At 40.0% G+C, this 13,708-nt stretch overlaps 1 protein-coding gene and 1 non-coding gene across 3 annotated transcripts in view; both read right to left on the reverse strand.

The window, feature by feature from the left end:
- Positions 1-13,708, reverse strand: part of CAB39 (calcium binding protein 39) — a 102,769-nt gene that overhangs the window by 54,565 nt on the left and 34,496 nt on the right. For both annotated transcript variants that reach the window (XM_017529052.1, XM_017529053.1), the window contains exon 2: positions 1,422-1,578. In XM_017529052.1, coding sequence (XP_017384541.1) covers positions 1,422-1,535 — 114 coding nt within the window. In that variant the 5' untranslated portion in view covers positions 1,536-1,578. The remainder of the gene's footprint in view (positions 1-1,421; positions 1,579-13,708) is intronic.
- LOC119471349 lies at positions 9,732-9,839 on the reverse strand. Its single transcript, XR_005200382.1, has one exon. It is a non-coding gene; the product is annotated as a U6 spliceosomal RNA (small nuclear RNA).

Raw genomic sequence — 13,708 nt, forward strand, 5'->3', positions numbered from 1 at the left:
CTTAATGTTAGCATATCAATTCAGAGTCAGGAATGATGATGATGATGCCAAAGAACCACAGACTGTGACATTGCTGGCTGATACAGCAACATCTTTGCCTCTGACAGTTCAATGTACACAAATTTCATTTAATGCACAAATTTAAAATATTGTATAAAATTACCTTCAGTCTATATATATACATATATATAAAACATAAATGAATTTCACATTTGGACATGAGTCCCAACCCCAAGATATCTCATTAGGTACATGTGAATATTCCAAAATTTAAAAAAAAAAAAAATCCAAACTCTGAAACACTTCATATTCCAAACATTTTGGGTAATGATTCTAAACCTCTACAATTTACTTAGAGAAACGAAGACCAGAGCATGAAGGTCCTATGTGTTACAAGAAGAGGCTACACTGAAGATGTAAAGCAGAGATGATGTTTAAAAAGTACAGTAAGAAGGCTACTGCTAAAATTACAAAAACGAAAAATCACAAAGACTATGACCAACTTCTTCAAGAAAGAATGGAAATCAGGCCGGGCGTGGTGGTTCACACCTGTAATCCAAGCACTGCGGAGGCCAAGGTGGGCAGATCACCTGAGGTCGGGAGTTCATGACCAGCCTGACCAACATGGTGAAACCCCATCTTTATTAAAAAAACAAAACAAAAAAAAGAGAATGGAAATCAGAACTGATTCATAAACAATTTAAGGAGTTGAACAAGATTTAGTGGAAAATGATGTTTTGGGGAAGAGAGGGCAAGACACAGTGGGATGAATATCAGGTTTTGGACTGTGGTGACTGGGTAGATGGAGATACTTGGCATGGATACAGAGAACACAGGAAGAAAACCAGGAGGGGTGTCCTGTCTGGAAGATTGTGGGGGAAGCACTGATTTCAAGAATCAGGTAACTGTGACACTTGCATCTCTCAAGCTGCCTGCCTGGCCTTCTTTCAAGTGTACTTTACTTCCTTTTGTTCTTGCTCTAAAACTTTTTAATAAACTTTCAGTCTTGCTCTCAGCCAACCAACCAACCAAGCAGATAACTGGTAACTGTAATCCTAGCACTTTGGGAGGCTGAGGCAGGAAGATCGCTTGAGGTTAGGTATTTGAGACCAGCCTGGGTAACAAAACACAACCTTGTCTCTACAAAAATAATTAATAATAAATAAGAATCAGGTAAAACACTTTAAGAATGAAATAAACTCAATTTAAATAAACTCAAAAACCTGAGAAAAGTTAGAAATCTATTTGTTAGATGAAAGTACAGAAGAAAAAACGTGTTGCGACAGCAGCATATGTTGCTTTTTTAGATGTTATTTTTAAAACCCAAAATAAACCCAAATTGGGACTTACGATTTCTCAAATAAATTGTCTTACACTTGCTAATTAAGAGGTTTCAAATATAAATAAAGCCAAATCCATACCTTTTCTGCTTTTTTGTCAGAAATGTCTTGCTTTTCCAGAACGGCCATGCTCTCCTTCAGATTCTTTACAATGTCTGCTGGAGATTTGTGAGACTTCCCGAACGGGAACGGCATGACGGCAGGGGCAGGGGCCTCCGCTGCACTCCGCCTGTGCTACCTGGAACACAGCACAAGGCTCATGTGAGCAAACATTGGAATCAATAGAAGACAGACTTTGTAAATCCTCATCTGGGAAGAAAACCTATGTTTGGGAAAGTCATTGTACATAACTTTCAAAATAAGTAGGAATGGGGAAATCCACGAACATATGCAAGAAATGATAATACAGATCCTTAGAATTACAGAACACTGTATTTTTCAAAACATTTTATTTTTCTTTTCATACAAATCAACTGCTCTCCTAACCACCCAAATGAAGACAAACATGCTGACTGCTACTGCTGAGGTAGGGAGCAGCGGCGGCTCCCACTCACAGGGCAACCGCTACTGCCAGGCCTGATGCTGAGTACTAGAATTCATCATCTCATGGAACCCTTTCTAGCAATCTCCTGCTCCTCTTTACCGATGAAGTCTAGAAAGGTTGAGAGTTAGGCTCAAGGTAATAAGTGGTCAAACAAGCTTAGGACTGTGTTGATCACCACATTTTACCTCGAATTGACAGGTATGTATTATACAGCTGAGGCAACTGGGGCAAAAAGTTAGGTAAGGTGTTTTGCCAAACACCACTCGCAACAGCCTACCATCTAGGTCTCTCCAGATGCTCTTTTCCTGGTGTTCACATTGCTCCTCCTAAGCACCCCAGTGGGGTGCCCTGAATACGGCAAGTACTTCCTCAGCACACCCATTCTCTTATTCAGGCAGTCACAGGGTCTCAGAGCTGGAGAAAAGCCTGGATGGTGGCAAAAACCTCTCGCTAGATTCTTTAACTTCCTGTGTGACAGTTGTCAACATGTACTCTCTTTGCCTGGATTTGACCATCTCCTATGAAAGAACTCACTGGATAAAACTCTGGATGATGAACTTCTGGAAGTTCTTAATTTTTTGTGGGCAGTAGAAAACAACATTTCAACCACATAAACCACAGTATTACATCATCTAAAAGGAGGACATGCAACTATTCCAAAAAGGCACTATGAAGAAACAAAGTTGACAAGACAAACAATGGAAGTGACTTGGGAACATGTTGGAAGTTACCATTTTTCAGTAAAAAAAAACTAGGAGACGTTAAACTCACAGGCACTACACAGTCTCATATCAGACACCAAAAGATGATACTTTTCAGAAAAACCTTACGGATCACTTAGATCATTGGCTTTCAGACTGTCAGTTTCAACACGCTTTATTTAACTGCCGAGGTGCTCCCCACAAACACCCAAGCAAGAAGAGGTGGCTCTCAGACACCAACCCTACTTTGTTTTCCTTCTATATAAACTCAAAAATACCTCCATTGCATAGTATCATAACACTGATTTTGAGCTTTGCTTAAGATTTCATTTGATGAAAAAACTTGAGTGTTCTTTCTCCTTAGTTTGAAATAGTGACTTACATATTTGTTTATAAACAATAAATGTTTAAAACATGCAAATGAATGCAATATTAAGCCTACAACTAAATCATAAACAAGTATGTTATTTCTCAACATGTTCTGAAGTGAACTGTTCTGACCAATCTCTAACCCCAAATATTGCCTACCTCACCTTGTCACCTTGTAAATCCTTTTTTGATAAAATTAAAACTACATTTTAATTAACCAAAGAAAAACAATCTAATGCATGTCCTTTGTCTTAGGTTCTTAAATAGCCAAGGATTTTTGGTTTTGTTTTGGAGACAGAGTCTCGCTGTGTCATCTAGGCTGGAGTGCAGTAGTGTGATCTTGGCTCACTATAACCTCCACCTCCCAGGTTCAAGCGATTCTCATGTCTCAGCGTTAGCCTCCCAACTAGCTGAGACTATAGGTGTGAGCCACCACACCCAGCTAATTTTTGTATTTTTAGTAGAGATAGGTTTTTACCATGCTAGCTAGGCTGGTCTCAATTCTTGGCCTCAAGGGATCCACCCACCTCAGTCTCTCAAAGTGCTGGGATTACAGGTGTGAGACACCATGCCCAGCCATAAAATCCAAGGATGTTTAAGTCCACTTCTAAATAACTTTTCTATGCCTAGAAGTCTGAACTGACATTAGGGGAGTCACTCTCAACTAGCTGTCATATGATCGCTCTACAAGCTAGACGGGACACAAAGCCTGGATCATTCTTTTCCATTACTTTGTCCTTTGGGCAGGGGGGCATGCAGGTTGCTTCTCCAAAAACAGTGGATCACACTCACAGTATGTCCTCTGAAAATATTATCTTTCCTATCTGTAACTTTGCAAATAATAGCAGTGATGTGGAGGGTGGGAATGTTTAGTGGTATTTTGCAGGAAGTGTTATGGTGCTATGCAACAGAGATATTTTCAGCTCTGGCTCAATGGTGAAAGGGATGTGACTTTCCAGGGTAACAGAGGTTTTAAAAGTCCTATCATACACCGAACGCTGGTTATAGCAGAAAGAGTATAGCCACCAAAGAGAACACATATATAAAATGCTTCTGCGTGGGCAAGGGGAGCCATGACATAATCATTTCTGTTAATATACCAGGCAGCTAAGATTTTACAGAACATATGAACTAGTAAGAACGTATTCGGAAGAAATATAAGCCAGGTGATGTGGCTCACATCTGTAATCTCAGCATTTTGGGAGTCTGAGATTGGGGGATTGCTTGGGGTCAGGAGTTTGAGACCAGCCTCAGCAACACAGTGAGACCCTGTCTCTACAAAAAATTTAAAAATTAACTGGACATGGTGGTACATGCCTGTGGTCCCAGCTAGCTACTCGGGAGGCTGGCTGGAGAATCACTTGAGCCCAAGAGGTAGTGACTGTGCCACCGCACTCCAGTCTGAGTGACAGAGTGAGACCCTGCCTTAAAAAATTTAAATAAGAAGGAAAAGAAACACAGTAACAACTACCCAAAACAAGAAGTGACATTCCTCCGCAGAATCCAATCATACTAGTAAAGTTAATAAATCATTTTTCATGATTTAGTTTTAAAAATACAGTTAAAGGTTGGGCGCGGTGGCTCATGCCTGTAATCTCAGCATTTTGGGAGGCCAAGGTGGGAGAACTCCAGCACTTTGGGAGGCCGAGGTGGGAGGATCACAAGGTCAGGAGTTTGAGGCCAGCCTGACCAACATGGTGAAACCCTGTCTCTACTAAAAATGCAAAAATTAGCCGGGCATGGTGGAGTGTGCTCCCATGGTGCTTACATGGTGGCGTGTAATCCCAGCTACTCAGGAGGCTGAGGCAGGAGAATCGCTTGAACCCAGGAGGCAGAGGTTACAGTGAGCTGAGAACCCACCACTGCACTCTAGCCTAGGTGACAGAGTGANAAAAAAAAAAAAAAAAAAAGTACAGAACAACATTGTGGTATTTTTCTATTAGTTTTTTCTTTTAAATCCTACATATGCACAGAAGAATATCTAAGACATTATTCAGGCCAGGAATGGTGGCTCACACCCGTAATCTAAGCACTTTGGGAGGCTGAGGCAGGTGGATCACTGGAGGTCAGGAGTTCAAGACCAGCCTGTCCAACATAGTGAAATCCCCTCTCCACTAAAAATACAAAAATTATCCAGGTTTGGTGGCGCCGGCCTATAATCCCAGCTACTCAGGAGGCTGAGGCAGGAGTATCACTTGAACTCAGAAGGCAGTGAGCTGAGAACCCACCACTGCACTCTAGCCTGGGTGACAGAGTGAGACTCTGTCTCAAAAAAAAAAAAAAAAAAAAAAAAATCCTCTTTATTTTTAAAGTATGAGTATAATTAATTCTCAACAATCATTTATGTCCTCAGGCTCATCAACTCAATACAGTTACCCAAGATTTTGGTAGGCATAAACAAGGAAATAACACTCCCCAAAACTTCTGCATGAAAAAATTTGTTTCTTATGTTCAGGTTTGCTAAGTATTAAGCTTAAATGTCTTACCCAGCCATGTAGCTGCCTGATGTGGTTTCAGTCAATGATTGACTGCATTATACGACAGTGATCCCATAAGATTATAACGGAGCTGAAAAATTCCTATCACTTAGTGCTCTGTGTTACAAATACCTACAGTATTCAACACAGTAACATGCTGTAGAGGTTTACAGCCTAGACAAGCTATATCACATAGATTACTATGTAGTTGGTTATACTATCTAGGTTTGTGTAAGTACTGTACACTCTATGATGTTTGTACAACAACAAAATTGCCTGGTGCATTTCTCAGAATGTATTCCAGTTGTTAAGCAACACAGGAGTTAATTCCTTCACAGGATAATACGTGACCTTCAGACAATGCTCAAATGATACCAAAGACACCTTTAAGAGTGAACTCTTCAGCTGGTACTGATTTCTCCCAAGGAGGGAACACTGCCTTCCAAAGGGCCTGGTCCACCATCAAGCCATTCAGAATACTCTGTGACCTTGAAGGATGTGAAGCACATGGGCACGTATCTGAGTTTTGAAACTGACAATCCCTAGAGTATGGAGATGCCCAATTTGGAAGTAGCAATGGTTCTAGAAGGGTTACAGTGGTATAAAGATATATTTCACCATAACAATCCACCTGCCTTTCTCATCTCCCCTTATCATCAGCAGTATTTCCTTTTACACATATTTAGAAGAATTTAAGGGAATAACAATCCACTGGTTAAGTTCTTCAATAACTTTTCACTGCTCTTAGAATAAAATCCAAATTCCTTGACCCAAAACCCAAAAACAAATGCAATAAAAGCAAAGATAAACACCTGGAGCTTAATTAAACTGAAGAGCTTTTGTATGGCAAAAGGAAACAGTCAGCAGAGTAAACAAACAACCCACAGAGTAGAAGAAAATCTTCACAATCTATACATCTGACAAAGGACTAATAATCCAGAATCTACGACAAGCTCACACAAATCAGTATGGAAAAAACAAACGATCCCATCCAAAAGTGGGCTAAGGACATGAATAGACAATTCTCAAAAGAAGATATACAAATGGCCAACGAACATAAGAAAAAATGCTCAGCATCACTAATAATCAGGGAAATGCACACCAAAACCACAATGCGATACCACCTTCTTGCTACAAGAATGGCCATAATCAAAAAATAGATATTGGCATGGATGTGGTGATCAGGGAACACTTCTATACTGCTGGTGGGAATGTAAACTAGTATAGCCACTATGGAAAACAGTGTGGAGATTCCTTAAAGAACTAAAAGTAGAACTACCATTTGATCCAGCAATCCCACTACTGGGTATCTACCCAGAGGAAAATCGTGGAACCAATCCAAATGCCCATCAATCAACAAGTGAATAAAGAAACTGTGGTGTGTAGGGTAGGGGTCAGGGGGTGGGTGGGGGGTGTGTGTGTGATGGAATACTACTCAGCCATAAAAAGGAATGAATTAACAGCATTTGCAGCAACCTGGATGAGACTGGAGACTATTATTCTAAGTGAGGTAACTCAGAAATGGAAAACCAAACATCATATGTTCTCACTGATATGTTGGAACTAAGCTTTAAGGACGCAAAGGCATAAGAATGGTAAAACAGATTTTGGGGAGTTGGGGAGAACTGGGGGAAGGGGGTGAGGGATAGAAGAGTACAAACAGGCCAGGCACAGTGGCTTACGCCTGTAATCCCAACACTTTGGCATGCCAAGGCAGGTGGTTCACCTGAGGTCAGGAGTTTTGAGACCAGCCTGGCCATCATGGGGAAACCTTGTCTCTACTAAAATACAAAAATTAGCTGGGCATGGTGACGCGTGCCTGTAATCCCAGCTACCAGGGGGCTGAGGCAGGAGGATGGCTTGAACCTGGGAGGTGGAGGTTTTAGTGAGCTGAGATTATGCCACTGCACTCCAGCCTGGGCAACAGAGCGAGACTGTCTCAAGTAAAAAAAAAAAAACTACAAATATGGTGCAGTCTAACCTGCCAAAACCTCACAAGTCACCACTAAAGAACTTGTCACCAAATACCACCTGTACCCCGAAAACCTATGGGGAAAAAAAATTAAAAATAAATAAATAAAATCCGAATTCCTTACCATGGCCCTCTAGGTTTTACCTATCCTGAACTCACAGCCCAGCCTCTGGCCTTCATCCTAGAGGTTCAGACACCCTGGTGTCCTTTCTGCTCCCCAAACTAACTCTAAGCTAGAATATCACATTTACATATATGGTAAAATAATAATTTTAAAATTTAGATATGTGCATATGGGTTTTCATTGTTACTGAATTTTACTGTTATGTCCTAACTTTTTCTTAACATTGTTTAAAACAGCCTTAACTATGTTTTAGGCATAACTGAAGTTCACGAAGATAATGAACAGAAATAGATATTACAATTAAAAAACTCATTTGGCTTCCAAATACAATTCCCTTGTCCCTTAAAAAATGGGTTTCTTTTTTTTTTTTTTTTTTTTTTGGAAAGAAAGAGAAAGAGAAAGGGGGTTTTTGAGTTGGAGTCATGGTCAGTTGCCCAGGCTGGAGTGCAGTGGCACAATCTCAGCTCACTGTAACCTCCGCCTCCCACGTTCAAGAAACTCTCCTGCTTCAGCCTCCTGAGCAGCTGGGACTACAGGTGCCTGCCAACACGCCCAGCTAACGTTTGTATTTTTAGTAAAGACGGGGTTTCACCGGGTTGGCCAGGCTGGTCGCAACTCCTGAACTCATGATCCGCCTGCCTCAGCCTCCCAAAGTGGTGGGATTACAGGTGTGAGCCACTGCACCCGGCCAAAAATGGTTTATAACAAACCTCAGCAGGATTCCTTGGGCTAAGCCAAAATTACTAATGTGACTGGAACAAAGCCAGATGCTAACAGGATTCTAATGGGCTGTTGCAATCCATACCTACTATGGAGATAGGCTTGCTTCTGATGATAATTATTGGTGTATGTTTGAATCCCAAAGTGGTGATGTTAAGGGGTGTTAACATATTACTTTCTTTCTTTTTTTTTTTTGAGACGGAGTCTTGCTCTGTTACCAGTCTGGAGTGCAGTGGCTCAATCTTGGTTCACTGCAATCTCCGCCTCCTGGGTTCAAACGATTCTTCCACCTCAGCCTCCCGAGTAGCTGGGACCACAGGCGTGTGCCACCACGCCCGGCTAATTTTTTCGTATTTTTGATAGAGACAGGGTTTCACCGTGTTGGCCAGGATGGTCTCAATCTCTTGATCTTGTGATCCGCCTGCCTAGGCCTCCCAAAGTGCTGGGATTACAGGCGTGAGCCACCGCGCCTGGCCAACATATTACTTTCATATGAAATGAACACTTAGGACAAGCTGAATCTGCATGGACATTTAGTTTTCCCCTTTCGCTTCCATGCACTGCTCTCCACTAGTTGTTTTCCTCTCTCCCAATGCCCTTTCCTTTCCTGCATCTATTTATTTCTTTATTTTCCTTTCTGAATTTAATTCAATGACTCACCTCTACTCCAATGTCGATGTCCTTCAAGGTTCCACTCTTGGCTGTCTCCCTATGTTCCCTCTGGGTGATCTCATCTATGCTTTCAACAATCTGAAACCCATTTCCAGCCCGACCAATGGCCTACCTTTCCAACTCTGCTTCCTACAGATGTCCTCCAGGCAATCCAAATCTCCTCTAAGTCCTGCTTCTTTTTCAGTGTTCCCCTTCACAGTGAATGGATCCACTGTTCACCCCATCACTAAACTTGATTGTCATAGCAAACTCTACTCAACTTTTCCATATATATTCAGCTCATGAATTTAGTCAATTCTATTTTCTAAGTCTGTCTTTACAGACATCAAGGCTAGATCCTTACCATTCTCCACAAAAGCCAGTTGTCAGTGGGGTCAATATCACCTCTAGGGGATTACTATGGTCTGAATATACCTCAAAATCTATAGGTTGGAAAATTTAATTTCCAATGCAAGTGCTGGGAAGTGGAAACTAACGGGAGGTGTTTAGGTCATGAGGACTCTGCCCTCGTCACTGTAACAAAGGCTTACAGAAGTGGATTGCTCTCTTCTGCCATCGTGAAGACACAACATTTGTCCCTATTTTGACCTTCCAGCTTTCACTATGTGAGGATGCAGCCCTCCCCAGATTCTGAATGCCAGCACCTTGATCTTGGACTTAGTCTTCAGACCTGCGAGAAGTATCTCTCTGTTCTTATAAATTACCCAGACTCAGGTATTACAGCAGTATAAATGGAATAAGACAGAGACACTGTGGGAAATCTGGCTGTCAATGATTGGGACATTTACTGACAATTGAAATAATTTTTTTTAAAAAATATGGAATGTTTCATAAATTTGTGTGTCATCCCCGTGCAGGGGCCACGCTAATCTTCTTGGTACCTTTCCAATTTTTAGGGCATGTGCTGCCAAAGTGAGCATCAAAATCATCATTTTAAAAAAGGCATTGCTTTTCCATGCTGTTGTTCACATAAGCATATCCTTCTGCTAGTTTCCATATCCTCTGAGGTTGAGGGTGTGTGTGGGGGGGATCAGAATACAAAATCTTTCCATCTATTCCCGCATCCAAGTCCATCACTGAGAGCTAAAGTCTAGCTTTTAAAAAATGATTGTACTGGTTATGTAAAATTCAAACATTAAAGAATTACATAAGGTAGAAAGTGAAAGTCACCTGCAAAGCCTGTAAGATACAGTCATTATTAATAGTGTGGAATATATTCTCTTTTTTATTACTTGCTTTGTATTTGTGGGGGTTTTTGGTACTGGAAGTCTACTCTCTTCTCCAAACCAGACGACACTAGAAATGGCCACTTCTATCTTACAAAGCACGAAGACATCAAATCACTGCTCTATCACATTAATATTCTCAAGAATATTTTCCAGAGTACAAAGAAACATCCCAAGAAAGTGCTGGAGAATATACAGAATACCCACTGGGAAAATAAAAGCCCACACCATTAAAGTTAGGCCCGTTAGGTACTGCCCATCTTTGGCAATCCGACTGCTTTTTGGCTTATGCGACATACTCCTATTCATCTATGTAATGACAAATACTGAAAAGAACTCAAAAGGTCCACAAGCCAGTCAGCAGAACATTCATTAACTCCAATACTGTGTATTTACTATATGCCTCAAACTTAAGGCATCAAGAGTGCCTGCTCTCAAGACACATTCTGGTGTGTATGGATGTGGGTGTATGTGTTTCAGACAATAATGAAAAGCTGCTGAATGACAACACATTCCTAGACAGCTGAGCTCACAAGACTCTACACTAACATGTGTTAGATCTGACTCACAAACTTCGTGGTCAAATACAAAAAGCACAAAGAAAGAAAAAACCCCACACACCATAAGATAGTTGCTTACAAGGATTATAAAGATTCTTAAGCAGTCATGCAGTGTGAAATGCAGTACATGCATGAATGTGTATTCTTTTTAGATAGCTGGTTCTAAGACTTAATCCCTTGCTTCCAGCGTTATTGTTACTTAATTCAAACAATAACTATTTACAGATACTGTATTAGGTGCTAGACTATGTTTGGTAGTGCAGAACTATTATTTAAAGCACAGTAGTTAATTATATGGCCTTTAAAGATAGCCTGGGTTCAAATCCTCCCTTTCTTATGTCTTAACTAACTTAGACATTTCTAAGCCCCCTTTTCCTTATCTCTAAAATGGGAAAAGCAATAGTTACTTCACAATATGGTATATGAATTAAAAAGTGCTTAGCATTGTATCTGTCTATGGTATCTATTATATAAACTGGATAGCAACATAAAATGGAATAAAATGAATGAACTTATTGTTCTATAAGCCTACATCTAAAAGTCTTGATTCAGCTTCTGATGAATGGGACACAAGCCTTTCTTAGCTGCAAATAAACTGTGATAACTAAAAATTAAAAATAAAATAAAAATCAAATTGAGAACTACATACGGAGAAGTAAAAAAATAAAAGATGTGGTAACTTAGGTTCCATTAAAATAAATCAAGAGTAGCTTTAAGAAGCAGCTGAAACTCTGGGTAATTTATAAAGTAAAGAGGTTTATTTAGCTCACGATACTCAAGGCTGAGAGGTACAAGGTCAGGTGATAGCATCTGGTAAGCTTCTAGTGAGGGTTTTGTGCTATATCACAACATGGTGGAGAAGCAGAAGGGGAAGTGGACATGTGTGAAGAGACCAAACAGCAGAGGTGGCCTCATGTTATAAAAACCTGCTTTGGCATTAACTAATCCAGTCCCCAAAAACAGAGAGAACTCAATCCCAGGAGAAAGGCATTAATCCCTCTTAACGACTTAATCACCTCTTAAAGATATCTCCTCCCAACACTGCCACATTAGGGACCAAGCTTCAACATAAGTTTTGGTGGAAACAAACAACATTCAAACCACAGCAGGCACATATTGGTAGAATATTTGTAGAATGACCTATTAAATATTTATTTTGATTCTCAAAGAAACAGTGGGATTCTCCGTTCATTCCTACAAGAAGTTTATTATTTCTGCTCTATAGATGAGTAACTAAGGCTCAAAATTAATGGCTAATTTGTTCAAATATCATGAAGCTAGTTAGTAAAGTGAAAAAGCTGGAACTCCAAAGCAGGTTTTCGACCAACTCTTAGACAGTGTCTGTCAGGTTATCCACTATCTTTCACACTACAGTCAATACATTCATATGTATCAGTAACCTTAAAAATGTTTCTCTTTAAGCCCACAATTCCACTTCTATAAATGTATCCAATAGATGATGATCTATTGCTTCTCTAAGATTTATATGCAAATATGGCCACTGAATAGTTACTTAATACAGTAGAAAAAGGAAAATCAACCAGAATCCTCACCATGTAGAAATGAACACTGAGAAGTCATTGAAAATCAATGCTTCTGGAGATTTTTACTGACATCAAAAAATGTCTACATCTCCTCTTAAGTGAAAACACCTTGAATTCAAAATTTGCATTCATATAACCCCGTCTATCATCTATATATGCAGAAGGATATGCTGAGAGAAAAAAATATCAAAGGTTAATAATGGGTAGTGAGAACATGATTTGATATTTATATTTTTTCTTAAGGTTAAATATTTACAATGAGCATGTAATACTTTTTTTCTAAATATAGAAAGTGTACTTTTAAAAATCAATACATGAGGCCGGGCATGATGGCTCACTCCTGTAATCCCAGCACTTTGGGAGGCCAAGGTAGGCAGATCACGAGGTCAAGAGATCAAGAACATCCTGGCCAACATTGTGAAACCCTATCTCTGCTAAAAATACAAAAATTAGCTGGGCGTGGTGGGATGCGCCTGTAGTCCCAGCTACTCAAGAGGTTGAGGCAGGAGAATCACCTGAACCCAGGAGGCGGAGGTTGTAGTGAGCAGAGATGGCGACACTACACTCCAGCCTGGAGACAAAGACATCGTCTCAAAAAAAANAAAAAAAAAAAAAAAAAAAAAAAAAATCAATACATGATTATTTCCTACAAAAAGAAACCAAGACTTCGTGCAAGAGTAGGAAATACCCAAGATGAGCCAGGGATATGTTACTCCGGAAAGCAAATATTGCACTATGAGGTCATGCATGCTAAAAAAGACACAGGAGCTAAGTTGAAAAGTGCTGCACAGGCCTAAGATGGTAGAATTTCAGCATTAAAAAAAATGACAATGCATTTACATGGAAATCAAGCATTTGCATACATTAAATTATTGTATATTTAATAGTAACATGTATGTATAATAATATATGTAACACAATAGAATCCATTAAAATTATAACACTAGTAAAAAAAATTTCATTGGTTTACCTTGGAGGTTGTGAAGGCAACAATGCAATACACTAAAAATTGGTTTAAGAAAAAAAAAAAAGGACATGCACATTTATCCTGCCTTTTTCTGAACAGACTGTATTTCAGGATAATCAAATAGGTGACAAGGGAAAGTTCTTTATAGAAGATTCATAGCTAATAAATGTGGAAAGAAAAAAATTACCATTTTGTAATACTTTTTTTTTTTTTTTTGAAAGAGTCTTACTCTATTGCCCAGGCTGGAGTACAGTGGCATGATCTCAGCTCACTGCAAACTCTGCCTCCAAGGTTCAAACAACTCTTGTGCCTCAGCCTCCCTACGTAGCTGGGACTACAGGCTGTGCCCAGCTAATTTTTGTATTTTTAGTAGAGATGGGGTTTGGCCACGTTGGCCAGGCTGGTCTTGAGCTCCTGGCCTCAAAGTGACTGACCTGCCTTGGCCTCCCAAAGTCCTGGGATTACAGGTGTGAGCCACAATGCCTGGGCCCA

The sequence above is a fragment of the Cebus imitator genome, unplaced genomic scaffold (assembly GCF_001604975.1).
Source record: "Cebus imitator isolate Cc_AM_T3 unplaced genomic scaffold, Cebus_imitator-1.0 Scaffold57, whole genome shotgun sequence".
In the NCBI taxonomy this organism is placed as follows: Eukaryota; Metazoa; Chordata; class Mammalia; order Primates; family Cebidae; genus Cebus; species Cebus imitator.